General features: G+C 43.9%; 1 protein-coding gene across 4 annotated transcripts in view; it reads left to right on the top strand.

The window, feature by feature from the left end:
• The window catches only part of POLR3A (RNA polymerase III subunit A), a 48051-nt gene that overhangs the window by 29096 nt on the left and 2997 nt on the right, over positions 1–15958 (top strand). For 2 of the 4 annotated variants that reach the window (XR_014564031.1, XR_014564032.1), the window contains 8 exons: positions 1884–1970; positions 2471–2553; positions 6750–6920; positions 7833–7926; positions 8039–8131; positions 11232–11396; positions 13277–13441; positions 14613–14857. Coding sequence is in view for 2 of the 4 variants with exons in the window: in XM_083738241.1 (XP_083594367.1) it covers positions 1884–1970; positions 2471–2553; positions 6750–6920; positions 7833–7926; positions 8039–8131; positions 11232–11396; positions 13277–13441; positions 14613–14744 (990 nt within the window). In the remaining 2 variants the exon portion in view is untranslated. The remainder of the gene's footprint in view (positions 1–1883; positions 1971–2470; positions 2554–6749; positions 6921–7832; positions 7927–8038; positions 8132–11231; positions 11397–13276; positions 13442–14612; positions 14858–15958) is intronic. The other 2 variants (XM_083738241.1, XM_083738240.1) reach the window with 1 other exon arrangement.

Here is a 15958-nt window from a genome sequence, read left to right as displayed (position 1 = left end):
ACCTCAGTTAACTCACAAGTTTATTCAGAGGACTTCACTGGAAGTCTTTTCTCTAGTCAGGAATTTGCCAGTTGCTGGCTTGAGCCCTCCTGAAGGCTGCTGCTGGAGGTTTTTTCTCTCTTTTGGACCTCCTTAGCTTCTGCCGTCAATGATTTCAGTTCTCGCATGAGCTTCTCACTCTTCCTCCTCCCCAAATGTTGCTGCTATTGCTTTCAGGCTCTGTCTCCAGGCTTCCTCTTCCTCCTTCAGAGTCACTTCTTGACTCAGCTTCCACAACTGAACCCCGCAAAGAGTGTGACAGGGCCGGCCCGCCCATGAGGCAGGCTGAACCAGCTGCCTTGGGCATCAGAATCCAAAGAGGGGGTGCCCCCCTCTGCCACCAGTGGAGAAGCGGCTTCCGGCGAAACGTCGCCAAAATCTCAGGAGATCTTGTGTGCTCCGTGAGATCTCACTGCAGGCCATCGCTGCTTCACAGATGCCACCACACAAGCCAGGTGAGGGGCGCTTTGGCAGTGGGACACCACCATCCCGTTTTGCCTCAGGCAGCAAAACGCAACAGGTCCTGTCCCCCCGAGTGCTAAATCTGCTTCTACATTCCACGCCAGCTAGAACTCTCCAACCCATGTATTTGCACTGAAATTCTGAATGTTCATTGGCCTATAACTGTGGACCGTTGTCAGGAAGGAATTTTCACAAAGGGACCAATCATAAACCGACTTATTTTGGATACTCCTGCCTGATGCATAAAGGTTGAGGTGCACTGATTATTTGAAACCTCGCATTTTACATAGTTACCTCCTCTTAGCAACTGCCACTTGGCAGACTGTCAGCTGAACTCGCATATAACGTTTACCTTTCTAGCTCTAGCCAAGAGTAAATGGCTGGTGTTTTCCCCCTCTTCGCGCATTTACAATTTTCATATTTTGTGTGTGTCCCTATTATCACAGTATTCTTGCATTTAAACTGTACCTCATAAAAAATGTAGTTTCTTCACAACAGGTGATAAAGTGGTGATGGCCTTATCGTGTCAGTCAGTGGGGGGCATTTCTAAGTCTCCGCTGTTGCTAGGCTAACTTTAAAGTACATTTTCTGAAACTACAGTAGATGCAGCAGTTATACTTACTCCTCTACTTTTTGAATATGTAATTGAGTGAACTTACGAGTCTGACATTGAAATCTGAGGACATTCTCCATTGTAGCAGAGGTCAACGTTTTGTTCTATGGGAAACGTTTCTGGTTGTTGACATGGTATATTGAAACGATAAAGAGCCAGGGAAAGCTTGCTTTTTTCTTCTTCGTGGAATGTCTGTATTTTGCAAGAACCTAGGTGGCAAAGAGAGAAGAGCCTCAAAGGATGATCTTGGGGTTCAGTCAGGTTAGAGAAGCTCCTCCAAACACACCTTCTTATCTCTTGCTCCTTTCTGGTGTGTCCCCCCCCCCTGCCAGTCCCACTGAATTTTGTGCATCTGCTTTTTGCATTCTGTTAATACAGGTTTCCAGGTCTCTGTATGTTAGAGAAATCTTGGCATAAGAGAAATATTCCAGAATCTCCTCCTCCTCCTTTCCCCGCCTCTCTCAGCTTTGTGAGATGTATATAAAGTCAGAAAAGTCCCCAAAATTCTAGCAGAGAGAACATCTGTAATCACTTTATTGCTTCTTGGCAGGTAGCTATTTCAACTGCTTTCCAAAAGCAACTTGAAGTGTGCAGTTGTGGCATGAAATGCATTTTTGAGTCACTTTTATGCTTTACGGCTTTTTTACTAATGCAAAATAATGCCAGATGTTTATAAGCTAAGCGTCTCCATAGTAGCCGGGCTGAAGAATATAAGGCGGAGAAGCCTTAAAACGTGCATTTTATTATTATTTTTTTGCTGTTGTTGCAGGAAATTAAAAAATTCATCAAAGCTATGTCCGAGAAGATCAAGAAAACCAGGGACAAGTATGGCATTAATGACAACGGCACAACAGAGGTAATGCCGCTTGTGGGTTGTGTGCTAATTCCATACCCTTTAACAGATGAAGATAGGGGCACTATTTTTTGCATGTAAGCTTGTGTAATACACCCTTAATTCCCATACCTGGTATCTCTGCCAAAACTGCCCATTCCTACTGTCATTTCATAATGCTGGACGAAGTGTTGCACTTTGTCTAATAATCTGCAGCAACCTGTCCTACACTTGTTTCTGAAGCAGGGAGGTTCGGAAACTCAATACAATGCTTTTATTAAAAAAAACCTAATCCTTAAAGTTTAACCTCCAATGATTCTGGATATATGTACTGAATAACAGCTGCGGCTTAAACATATTCCATAACTTACTATCTCGCTTACTGCAGGGAAGGGGGGAACAGAAGTGAATATCACTGTTGGTTTTTTCCTCTGCGTTTTCATATTGTGCACCAGGGGAATGCATAATGCATGCCCTGTCTATTGAATTAAATTCCTAACTGTTCTGGCTCTTTATTGCTTCAGCCGTATGTTTTGTACCAATTGGACCGGATTACTCCAACCCAGCTGGAGAAGTTTCTAGAAACCTGTAGAGAGAAGTATATGAGGTATGGATAATTTCCCCCTCCCCCCCCCCCCCGGTAGGAGTGAATGTCATTTGAACTGATTTAGCCAAATCTGATTATAAGTAGGTGAGAAACTGATAGAAAGTATTCTCCTGCTTCTCGGGCAGAACTTAGGAGGTCTGAAGCGGGAAGCAAGTTTTAGCCAAACTTCAGTTTCTTCCCTCAGATGTTTGTCTCAGTGTCAATATAGCTAAATAGTAATAGATCTGCAATTGTTACATGATTCATGCTAAAATGGCAATGACCAACTTCCCTCAGATTGATTGTAAAGATGCCCATCTCTCCTGATACATAGTTAAATTCCTCGCATACTTACTACAGTGGTACCCCAGGTTAAGTACTTAATTAGTTCCGGAGGTCCGTACTTAACCTGAAACTGTTCTTAACCTGAAGCACCACTTTAACTAATGGGGCTTCCTGCTGCTGCCGCGCTGCTGGAGCACAATTTCTGTTCTCAACCTGAAGCACTATTTCTGGGTTAGCAGAGTCTGTAACCTGAAGTGTATGTAACCTGAAGCATATATAACCTAAAGCGTATGTAACCCGAGGTACCACTGTATTTCCCCAACCTAAAAAGCATTGCAGCTTCCCAGACTAAAGGATCATCCCTTTCCTACCCACCCCCCACCCACAATTACATTGTTCTGGGGTTTCTCCCAACCCCCAGAGCCATTTGGGGGGGGAAAGTAGAAGGGGGAAGCCCCATTGCAGAAGCCTTCATGCATAGCTTGCACTGAGGGGACTCATTAGGTCAGTGGTTCTTAAAGGATGATGGGCAGGGCAGGATGGCAAGTGTGGCAGAAAGATTCGAGGAAAATCAGTATTATATTTTGGGAATAATTCATGTTCTTGTGTAGCTAGCCACAATGATTTCTATTTTCCGGATGTCCTGTGATCATATTGTAAAGTAGTTGTGTTCTGTATTACAAATCAAGCATTGCTGGGAGTTGTTTTGTTTTGTTTCCCAATGTATTTCTTACCAGTAAAAAAATTGGGCATTTTTTTCCTCTGAAAATGCATCCCAGAGAAAAAAAGTTTGAGAACCACTGCGTTAGGTGAATCCACCTTCACCCCACCCACCCGCCGTTATTTTTTGTACTTATGATTTCTCCAGTAGTATGAAGCACACGTTTTAGTTCTTGCAGTCGAACAAAATATAAATGCAAGCACCTGAGATTTCCCAGTAATACTACTACTGAAACGAAGGGTATTATATAGCAGGACATTTCCTGGATGACATTCAAATTTATTATTATTACAGTATATATTTAAACAAATGTTATTACATTGAATTGAACAGTAATTATGAAACACGACAATTGCAGAGATGGGGGTCCTGCTGCCCTCTAGATCAGGCACCCCCAAACTCAGCCCTCCAGATGTTTTGGGACTACAATTCCCATCATCCCTGACCACTGGTCCTGTTAGCTAGGGATGATGGGAGTTGTAGTCCCAAAACACCTGGAGGGCCGAGTTTGGGGGTGCCTGCCCTAGATGCTGCTGCAATGCAGCTCCCTTAATCCCTGATCATTGTCAGTGTTAATGGGAGTTGAAGTCCATTAACATTTGGAGGGCCTCAGTTTCCCCATCTCTGCATTGCAGTGAAACGCTATAAGTAGTCTTGCCTTTGGATGTGCTGATTGCCTTCCACCAGGTGGTAGCAAACTCGGAAGGCTCCAGATTACGAAACGGAAGGAGATCTGAAATTATCCTAGGCCTCAAGTTATCCAACTATGGACGGCTGCTGCATTAACTAATAATAAATCCCACTAGACAAACTATTAAGTTTAAGCATGTTGTACCTATGGTTTCTCTGTCATTTAGGTTTTGTAATAGGGGGTATACTGTATAAGAATAATGCTTGTTTTAAATGTCTGTGCTTGCTTTTAGCCCATAACAACATAAAAGCAGCTTCTATAAGGAATAGCAGCGCTAAAACCATATTGAAAGTGTATTGCAGAAGCAGCAAAGGGGCACATAAAACACTGAATTGCGAATGAATTTACTTGTCTGTAAGATCACCAAAAAAACAGGACTATTGGGAGCAGCAATTTCCCTTCCCAGCCCTCCTGGAGTGGATATTTTGGGGTGGGTTGATTCCACACACACACCCCAATCTAAATATTCTGTCTCGGCATCAGTGGAAAGGAAGTTACCTTTGTTTCCGAACTGCCTTTATCCTGAATCTTGACGTTGGTTTTGAGAAGGCTGAGGCTTTTTTTATACTGGAAGAAGACAGTACTAGTCTTGAGGCTGTTACTGCTCTGTGAGTTGATTTGCTTTATGTAGAGAAGGTCCATAATATGCCGTAGGATTGTTTCGCTGGGATTTAACTAAGGGTGACAGCTGTCCTCTGATCTTCTACTTGCTTCGTTGCATAAGGTCTCTCGCTAAGCATATTGCTGCTGTGACTCTGTGCATCTTGGAGCCTTAGCTTTGCCCTGCCAGATGAGGATGGTTAACAAATGGGATTTAAAATAATTGTTTGATGTTGACCTCCTTGGCTGACATCACTTAGCCTGTGCACAAGAAAACGACAGTGCTGATAATATTCATTGGGGTATTCAGATCGGGGCTGGTCCAGTGACCTTGGTAAGGGCACCAATTGAATCTCATCTACCAAATGAACTCATGTTGATATAATAAGACACCTTTTTCATGTCATGGGGTTCATAGCCTTGGTGCTTCTAGTGTTCACTGTCCCCGTATTGTTATTTGCTGTCAAATGGTTGATATGTTTTATTATAGGGTAAAAAAACATTTTGTCTGCCTTTGAAGGCATTTCAAAATAGGGTAATTATATATAGCAGACCCTGATTGTTCCTGGAGGAGTTGGAGGATGTTTACAGATTTATCTGGGCAGCCAATTTTCAGAAGGACAGTCCACAGGGCATTACGATTTACATTGTCGAAGGCCTTTGTCAGGTCAAAAAATGCCATATACAGGGGTTAAAACAAAAAAATTCCTTTAAGTAGCACCTTAAAAGACCAGCTATGTTAGTTCTTGGTATGAGCTTTCGTGTGCATGCACACTTCTTCAGATACGGTATGGCAGACCAACACAGCTACCTATCTGTAACTGGATATACAGGGGTTGGTTTTGCTCTCTGCATTTTTCTTGAAGCTGTTGAGCAGTGAAAATCATGTCCACTGTCCCCCTAGAAGGCCGAAAACCATTTTGGGATTCAGGAAGGGTAGACTTGGATATTGTTAGGAGACTTGGATATTGTTAGGAGACTTGGATATTGTTAGGAGACAGTTTGCTAAGATCCTTGCGAGAATTTGCCGCAACTTTGCCGCAACTAATAAAGAGATGCCTCGATAGTTTCCGCAATCCATTCTATCACCTTTTTTAAAGAGGTTGATAATTTTGGCATCCCTAAAGTCTGCTGGGATCTCTTCTCTCTCCCAGATTTTTTCGATGAGCTTGTGAAGTTGTTGTTTAAGTTCAATTCCACCCACTTTGAAGACTTCAGCAGGTATCCCATCAGGTCCGATGGCTTTGTTTTCCATTTAGTTAATAGCTGTACACAATTCTCCCAGATCTGGAGATACTGCAAGCTCATCTCTAACTTGTTTTTGCGGAATTTGTGAGAGGACCTCAGCAGCTACAGGGAGGGGGGTCGGGTTGTGGTTAAGGAGATGTTGGTAATGTTCTTTCCAGCACAGTGCAATAGCTTCTTTATCTTCTAGAAGTGTGGTACCGTCTACTGAGCGTAGGGGGCATATGCCATGAGGCTTATGAGGGAAAAGTTTCAAGCAGCTGATCTTGGGACTTTGTGATTCTGAAGGATCAGGGAGAAAAACAAAATGTGTATTAAATGCACGGCTCTCCTGAACACCTGTGCTTTCACTTTCTTAAAATAGAGTGTTTGACCATTATATAATATATAGTTGAAAGTGTGCAGCCAGTGCCTGATGAATTCTTAGAACGCAAAAAAAAAGGTGACAGAAAGATTTTGAGCTGTCTGTGCTCCTAGGCTGCGACACAGCTTCTTGTCTTCCACCAGGGTTTAAAGAAGTGGGTTTTATGATTCCATAGTGCCACACTGAACTTTCTGGGTTCAGAGAATGGGGATCTTGGTCCTTAGAGGCCAGCTCAGCCAGGAACTCCCTAGAGTAGACTCGCAAGTGTGAAAATTAATAAATACAAAAGTTTTCTTGGTTTTATAACCTAGGGCACAGATGGAACCTGGCTCTGCAGTGGGAGCTCTGTGCGCTCAGAGTATCGGAGAGCCTGGCACACAGATGACTCTGAAAACTTTCCATTTTGCTGGGGTTGCCTCAATGAACATCACGCTAGGGGTGCCGAGAATCAAAGAGATCATCAATGCCTCCAAAGCCATCAGGTACTGAAGCCAGATTTTATTCTCATCTTGATATTTGAATGGCAGATTTAATTATAACAGAGGGAGGTCTCTCTCTGTGTGTGTGTGTCAGCTTGCTAGCTGGAGTCAGAGCCTGGCCACTATAATAAACAGAAACTGACAGGAGCAGGATAACAACAACATTTGATCTATCCAGTAATTCTTGCCTATAACACAAACATTTGTCTTCTGATAAGGAAACAAGTTGAGTAACTCAACTTCTGCTGGCAAGTTGCCTACGGGGGGGGGGGATAAGCTGCGGGATGATATCCCTTATCTTGGGTGGCTGCTAAATGCTCTCATTTATAGGGGTTCAAGGTATTTGTTACTCTCTTGATCCAACAAAATGAGACCTTTTTTTTAAGGTAGAGAGTTATTTCTTAGGCCTACCTGTTGATCAAAGCACAAAAATAACTGAACCTAAAAAGTTACACTGTACCTGCCATTTGCTACCTCGACCTAAGGCAGCAAGATAAAAGGGGGTCAATTTAGTAGCTGATTGCACTATAATTAGTAGACTCTTGATTAACGAAGTCAAGATACTGTGCGAACAAGGTCATGGCTCATAAGAGGAACCTCCATTCACACAAAAGTGTTGTGCTACGTCTTCCAAGCTATGAGCAAGATTCAGTATCCTTGAAATAATTGGTTTGGGATTCTTCTTACCGAAAAGCAACAAATTTCAGCAGAGTGAGTTAATACCACAGCAGATAACTGCAGAGATGCAGTTTGTGGATTTTTTTTTAGATTTTAAATGTATGGGCATCATAAGTAGTTTCGTACAATGTTTAGTTCTCGATATATAAAATAGAATTATTAGTAATGTTCATGGTACGGAAAGGTAATAAACCAGTAAGCTTTTAACAACGATATGCTTTTGCTACTTATCTATAGTACGCCAATTATCACAGCCCACCTTGACACGGACGATGATCCAGACTTTGCCCGTTTGGTTAAAGGAAGAATAGAGAAGACACTACTGGGAGAGGTAGACGGAGCCTTATTGTTGCTTAATATACAATATTTCCCATTATGGTTCTGCACTGCTGTGATGCTTATTAAACAATGAGCATGGTTGAATTTCTCTTTTTGACTTTCAGATTTCAGAGTACATTGAAGAGGTTTTCCTTCCTGACGACTGTTTCATTCTCGTCAAGCTTTCGTTAGAGCGGATTAGGCTGCTGAGGCTGGAAGTGAGTGTGTCCCCTTTCCACTGATACTGTGTTCGAGGAACTGATTTGCCACAGGGGTGCCTTCAGGCAGGGTAGATACCGCAGTGAAAATTAGCGTGGCTTTTTCTGTAGTGCTTTAATTTATTCTAGTTATTGCTCTGTGGTACCTTCAATATGTTAATTGCTTCTGCAGCATGCATCTATGCACATTTTCAAAGAGAATTAATGTTGTCTGCTAGTTTCCCCCTAACCAGATTTGAAGTGAGCAGGGAGCAGATGGATCAGTCTAGCTGTCTTTCTGTTTCCAGCCTACGTCAGTTTCACACACATTTATTCATAGGAACATAGGAAGCTACCTTATAAAGATTTTGCCCATTGGTCCATGTAACAAAGTAAGGTCTACATCGATTGGCAGCAGCTCCTCATAGTTTCAGTTTGTGAACTATTTTGGGAAGCTGAACGTCCGACGGGGCTTCCGCAGCTTCTGATTGGCTGCAGGAGCTTCCTGCAGCCAATCAGAAGCCGCGCTTTGGATTCTGAATGTTTTGGAAGTCAAACAGACTTCCAGAACGGATTCTGTTCAATTTCCAAGGTACGACTGTAGTATCTAAATTCATATTTGAATATCTACGCAGAATATATATATATGTAGTTATATATATATCAACATGCCTATATATATCAACATGCATATTTCAGGATAAAAAAATAGAAATCTGTATGTTGGTATGCCTTTTCTTTTGAGATGAAAACTGCGTTGCAAAATTTGGAAAAATGCAAAATCCAAAGGATAATTGCACTCCGATTTGCGCATTAGTCTGGAGGTGTGAAGTAGGTCAGTGTTTTTGAAAATTCAGACTAAATGAAATTTTCCTCCATCCCTGTCTGCACCAGGATTTGTAACCCCAGAATGCCTGGTTGTTGTTTCTCATATGCAGAAGCATCCAAATGTCATTTACACCTGTGGTCCAAAGTGGTGCATCTTAACAATAATCTGCACTATGTAATTACTCTGACCATGTAAGCTGGCTCATAGAACTTGGCTTGCAGCTGCTGTGCAGACAATATTTTAAATAAATTTCTGATGAAATTCTGAGCAGGCAATTCCTGGAGTGATTTGCACTGATCTCTTTAGGGCATGTAAAACTAATATTGTCTCAGACCCGACTAATGCATCAATTTCTGCTCTCTTGAGGGCCCCCGCAGTTCATCCACCCCTGTAATCCGTGAGCCCATATGGCCCCAAGTAATCTCTCTTCAACAGCGTTGGGTTGCTCTTGCCACCACGCTTCTCTTATTAGTCCAAACATGGCAACGGGCAGTGAATAGCTGCAAATCATGGTGGTTAGGTTACGAGGCAGTGGATAGCCAGAGATGGCCCAGTGAGTTCTGTGCCAGAGCAGGGAGGGACGAGAGTGGCGCTGTGGGTTAAACCACAGAGCCTAGGACTTGCCGATCAGAAGGTTGGCAGTTCAAATCCCCGTGACAGGGTGAGCTCCCATTGCTCAGTCCCTGCTCCTGCCAGCCTAGCAGTTTGAAAGCACCTCAAAGTGCAAGTAGATAAATAGGTACTGCGGCGGGAAGGTAAACGGCATTTCCGTGCGCTGCTCTGGTTGCGCCAGAAGTGGCTTAGTCATGCCTGCCACATGACCCGGAAGCTGTATGCCGGCTCCCTCGGCCAATAAAGCGAGATGAGCACTGCAACCCCAGAGTCGATCATGACTGGACCTAATGGTCAGGGGCCCCTTTACCTTTACCTCCTCTATTTGCATCTACCGTGCCAAATGCAGTTGCCACTCACTGCTTCAGAGGGACAGGCTTGTCTTGGACTTCCTCAAGTGGGAATGGACCTCCTGATTATTGAAAGCAATGTGGGCAAGTTCCTACTCAACAGTGCCTAGGCAGGCTACCCAGAGACAACCTCCACCTTACCACTGGTGGTAGGCCTGAGAGCCCCACCATCTCCACCATGGCCTGCAACTTGAGGACCCCAGCCAGCAAACATCTGGCTGAGCTGGCTTAACAATAGGCATGATTCGCATGTGTGTATTTTAATGAACTGAACAGAGTAAAAGGTTATGAGTCATGGGGGTGCAGAGATTGTGTGAGTGAACATAGTGCTTAGCTTAAATTTTAATTGCTATGTTGTTAATGTTTTTAATATTGTTTTATAGATTCTAAATGCTGCGTTGATTTGTTAATCATATGACTTGCCTTAATTGTGAGGTTTAGCTTATTTTTTTAGTTGCTGTTTAGTTTTTTATAGCTTGCAACTGATCATTTGTTAATTATTTTATATGATGTATGCTGTATTATGTTTTGTATTATGTGCTATTATGCTGTATTGTGTGCTATTATGCTTTATTATGTTATGGTTATTTATTGGTTGTAAGCCGCTTTGAGATTCATTTGAATGAAAAGTGGCCTAGAAATACAATCAATCAAATCAATCACCAGTGTTAGCCAGATGAAATTAGAGAGTTCTGACCTCCTGTTAATTTCCCTGTTTGAGGCTGAAGCTACACATGGCACAGAATGAGTTGGGAAAGTCCTGCAGTGGTAAAACAGCTTCTACCTAGTCAAAAGACCTCTCTTACAATACATTAGCATATAAGAAAGAAAGGTTTAGAGCAATCCTCTCTCAGTTCAGTACATCCTTTTTATCTGTACAAGGTCAATTGAAATGGCACTCAGCACAACCAGTTGCAATCTGAAGTTGCACATCTGTGCAATATGTTGAATGACTGTAATTCATGTACCCAACTTGAGGAGCATGGAAGGGGAGCGTACCTGGGAGTCCTTACTTCCAACATTACATTGAAAATGTAAGAAGAGGGTGTATGGGTCAGTTGTGCCGCCCAAAGCCTCCCTCAGTCTTCAGTAGCATGAGGCTGAAATGGACATTCACATATTTCAGAACTGAATATTTTTTGGGCTCCTGGGCAGTAGCGAACATCGCCTGGCCGAATAGAATAGCATCTTGTGAAGGCCGTCAAATAATGGCTTGCAGAGCTTTTGCCAGACTAGTGTTTTGGACACCGTGTAACAAATTGCATGCCCGCGGAACTGCGCCCAGTGTCGAAATAATTATGCAAATAACAAAGTGACATTTGTGACACAGGTTAATGCGGAGACTGTGCGGTATTCTATTTGTGTCTCGAAGCTGAGAGTGAAGCCTGGGGATGTAGCTGTTCACGGTGAGGCCGTCGTCTGCATTACTCCCCGAGAGAACAGCAAGAGTTCAATGTACTATGTCTTGCAGTCTCTGAAAGAAGAGCTACCAAAAGTAAGGACTTTCCACCTTCCGTGTGTGATGCTCGACAACAAATGCATGTGCTCAGATCACAGCATTCAAAGGATTCACTGCATTAGTGTGAGAATTCTTGAAAACCTCTGCTAAGAATACCCCTGTTTCATTTCTTTCTTCTTCCGTTTTTCCCCTGAAGAAGCTTTTGTAATTTGAAAACATATTGGGCATCTTGTACCTTTATAAAGTTGTGCATATTTAACAGAAGCTGATCTGGGTATTGCCCTCTTGCTGTTGGATGAGCCTATTTTATATCATGATCTCTATTTTGCATGTGTTTGTATGTATATGTAGAGAGATCAGATTTTATTACATACCATTTTTCAGCCGAAAGGCTCCCTAAGCCATGACCTGCATTATAATATATATATATATATATATATATATATATATATATATATATACACACACACACACACACACACACACACACATACACACACACACACACACACACACACACACAGTAAAGTACAATAAAATGCCTTCAGTCATTCAAAAAATAATACTGGAGATCACAGTGTAATTCTTTGGCGATCACTCATGGCCGAGTAAGGTTGTCTTCCATGAACACGGTATTAACAGTGAGTCCATAAGTTACTGTGGAGGTCAGTTCTGGATCCACACAGCCTTTCATAGTGGGGACATAGGTTTCTGGGCGGGAGTTGATCACGGTGAGGATTTGCCAAACGTGCCTTCCTCTTAGCTCGTTTCTCCCTTTCAGTGTAATAAATTAGGTGCTAAACCTTCAGGGTACTGAGTTAGTTTTACTGAAGCTCTTTGGGAAGTTCCTCTTAAGGATAACTTCACAAATTTGCTTGAAGGAGTGATAAGTGGTGGCTTCTCTTAATTACAGTGAGCACACTCACTATTTTGTCAAAGCAGTGAAGCCTTTGGTGCCCATTGGCTGAGTAGTAATGATGTCACAAAGAAGAATGATGTCACAAAGAAGCTGAGCAATAGATGGAAGCTTAGGGAAAGGGAGCTCAGGGCTGAGGTTTGCTGAAGGAAAGGGAGCCTGACAGGCTGAAGAGACAGGAGCTGGAGGAATGGGGTAAGGAGAGAAAGAGGGTGGACAGGAGAAGGGGACCCTTGAAGAGGATGCAGAGGAGCCAAGGAAATAATGAAGAGCAGAGAGTGGCATGCAGAAACTGGGGGAAGAGGAAGAAACCAGTGGGAGGAGGTGTTTGAAGAAACTGATTCTGTTTGGTTGCAATTGCATTGAAAATAGCTTGGCCTTTCAAAAACAGCCAGTTCCCTACCAAAGCCAAACTATTTCCTTTCCTTTCCAATAAAGAAATCAAATAACTATGTAACAAAATCAGTTGAGTGCCTAATTGAAGTAGACTGATCTGTGCTGGATGCGTATTCTTTGGGTTGCAAAAATGCACACACCAAGTGAAAAGGCTCGAAGTACAGAAGTCCCTGAAGACCTTTGTAGGAATTCTGTTTTTATGTTGCAGATTGGGAGCCCTAGTTATGTGGACTCCTTGCCTTCGAGTGTTCTGACTGCTTTCCTTCACAGTCACAACACACATCCGTGGAACTCCCAAGCAAATATGAAGAGCCAGGGGTGGAAGCTAACCTGCAGTCATCCCAATGTTGCTTGATTTTAGTTCCCATTATCTCTGACCATTAGGCTATGCAGGCTTGGGACGGATGGGAGCTGGGAGTCACCTGCATCTGGAGGGCTACAGGTGTGTCACTTCCAGTTTAGGCAATATTAAACAGTCACTGTAGGAAAGAGCAAGGAGGGCAAAGAGTGGGGTTTTGATTGCGATATCTGGTCTATAGCAAGAAGCATTTATTAGGGTATCTGTCTTCTAGACACTTTTTTTGATTTCCTTTCCTACATAAAGGTGGTTGTGCAGGGTATCCCGGAAGTGTCTCGCGCTGTCATTCATATCGATGAGCAGAGTGGGAAGGAGAAGTACAAGCTGCTGGTGGAAGGTGACAACCTACGAGCTGTCATGGCCACGCATGGAGTCAAAGGAACAAGGACTACTTCGAACAACACTTACGAGGTAGCCATCAAGAGGGCATTGGCGATATGAGCTAGCAGTGTGTGGCATAGTGGTTGAGCGATGGAGCCTGTGGAAGTTCTTGGTTCAAATGTCACCTTTTCCATGAATTTCCTAGGTCATGGGTAGGCAAACTAAGGACTGGGGTCCGGATCCGGCCCAATCACCTTCTAAATCCAGCCTGCAGACAGTCCAGGAATCAGCATGTTTTTACATGAGTAGAATGTGTCATTCTATTTAAAATGCATCTCTGGGTTATTTGTGGGGCATAGGAATTCGTTCACCCCCCCAAAAAAATATATATATATAGTCGGGCCCCCCCCCAAGGTCTGAGGGTCAGTGGACTGCCCCCCTGCTGAAAAGGTTTGCTGACCCCTGTCCTAGGTGGTCTAAGGCAGGCCATGTTCTCTCAAGACTAACTTCTCCCCCCCTACACAATCTACAATATGGGGTTAATACAGATTGCAGCAAGGTAATATAGGGAAACACTCTGAACACTCAGAAAGCGTTATTATTATTATTTATTGAATTTATATATTTCATATACCCAGGGTCGTTCACAGATATAAAACCACAAAATACATAATAAAAATAAAAGCAACAACCCAATAGCTCCCCCCCCCCCAAAAAAACCACATTTTAAAAGGGCATAGGCTGTCAATCAGATCAACCAAAGGCCTGGTTAAAAAGGAACATTTTTGCCTGGCACTATATTGAAGGCACCAGGCGAACTTCCCTGGGAAGAGCATCCCACAGACAGGGAGCCACTACAGAGAAGGCCCATTCTCGTGTTGCCACCCTCCAGACCTCTCAAGGAGGAGGAGGCACGTGAAGAAGGGCCTCGGAAGATGATCTCATGGTCCAGGTAGGTTCATATGGAAAGAGGCAGTCTTTGAGGTATTGCAGTCCTGAGCCATTTAAGGCTTTATAGGTCAAAACCAGCATTCTATAGGCATTCTAAGTGTGATAATGAAGAAAAATGCTACCACTGGAAGATACTGCCTGTAAGGAGGCAGGGGCAAGCTCGGGTGCAAGCCAGGGCAATTTTTAAGCGAAAATATGTGGGAATGATTGTAGTTTGGGGGAAGGAGTTGCTTTGGAAAATCACAGTGCTTATGTGCCAGCGGAATGAATGTTTTGCCACTTCCCTAAACCACATAATTGAATCCCCTAGGTCGAGAAAACCTTGGGCATTGAGGCTGCCCGGACCACCATCATCAATGAGATTCAGTACACTATGGTAAACCATGGTATGAGCATTGACCGGAGGCATGTGATGCTGCTGTCTGACCTGATGACATACAAGGTTTGTTTTCTCCCTTTTCATTGTTTTGCCACCAATGCACTTGGCTCTCCTTCCCTCAAATAAATGTAAATGAAGAAAATACCAGGGAAACACCTATACGAGTGTTGCTTGCTGCGATATCCACATGGTTTACTCCCTTCCTAGGCACCTGCGTAGCAAAGAGCCTCATGATGGGCATCCGTTTACTGTACTGACATACAGTACAGTGGTGCCTCGCAAGACGAAATTAATTCGTTCCGCAAGTCTTTTCGTCTTGCGAGTTTTTCGTCTTGCGAAGCACGGTTTCCCATAGGAATGCATTAAAAATCAATTAATGTGTTCCTATGGAAACCGCCTTCAGACCAGGTCCGGGGACAGTCTGTCCCCCGACCTCTTCTGAAGGCCGGCAGGGGGCAAAAGTCTTTGCTCCCCCCTGCCAGCCTTCCCGGGAGAGCGGAGAAACGCAGCGCGTTTCTCCGCTGTCCCGGAGGGCTTTTGAAGGCAGGCGGGGGGAGCAAAGACTTTTGCCCCCCGCCCGCCTTCAGAAGAGGTCCAGGACCTCTTCTGAAGGTGGGCGGGGGGCAAAAGTCTTTGCTCCCCCCCCCCGCCTGCCTTCAAAAGCCATCCGGGATAGCGGGAAGCGCTTCCCTGCTATCCCGGACTGCTTTTAAAATGCTGGCGGTGGGGAGCAAAGCCTTTCGGCCCCCGCCCGCCTTCCTGGACCTCTTCTGAAGGCCGGAGGGGGGGGGAAAGGCTTTGCTCCCCACCACTAGCATTTAAAAGAGGTCCCCAGAGATTTCCCTATGGGCTTTCTTCTTGCGAAGCAAGCCCATAGGGAAATTTGTTTTGCGAAGCGCCTCCAAAACGGAAAACCCTTTCGTCTAGCGGGTTTTTCGTCTTGCGAGGCGTTCGTCTTGCGGGGCACCACTGTATATCTTCTAAGCCCAAATTAAGGTTTAGGGTGGTTGTTTTTCTTTTGGTCCAAGTAATCAGTAATATGTGAATCATTCGGATGTGGCCTTCCAGGAATGTCCACACATATTTTGCCCCCTCCCCCCACTGAAGTACCCCGTTTCCTTCCTCTCTGCCCATCGCCACAAGAGTGAGCAGTGTGGGCAGAGTGAGCAGGCTGGTCTGTCAGCTGCCGCTCTACCATACTCTTTCCACTTGCTTTGTTGACTGGGAGAGATCAGCCTCTGCTGCCAACAATTGCAAGAGACATTAGCATTTCCCCG

This window comes from Podarcis gaigeae, assembly GCF_964106915.1.
Source record: "Podarcis gaigeae genome assembly, chromosome: 5".
Classification (NCBI taxonomy): Eukaryota; Metazoa; Chordata; class Lepidosauria; order Squamata; family Lacertidae; genus Podarcis; species Podarcis gaigeae.
The sequence above is the reverse complement of the archived record's forward strand: the minus strand, read 5'-3'. Positions and strand labels throughout refer to the sequence as shown.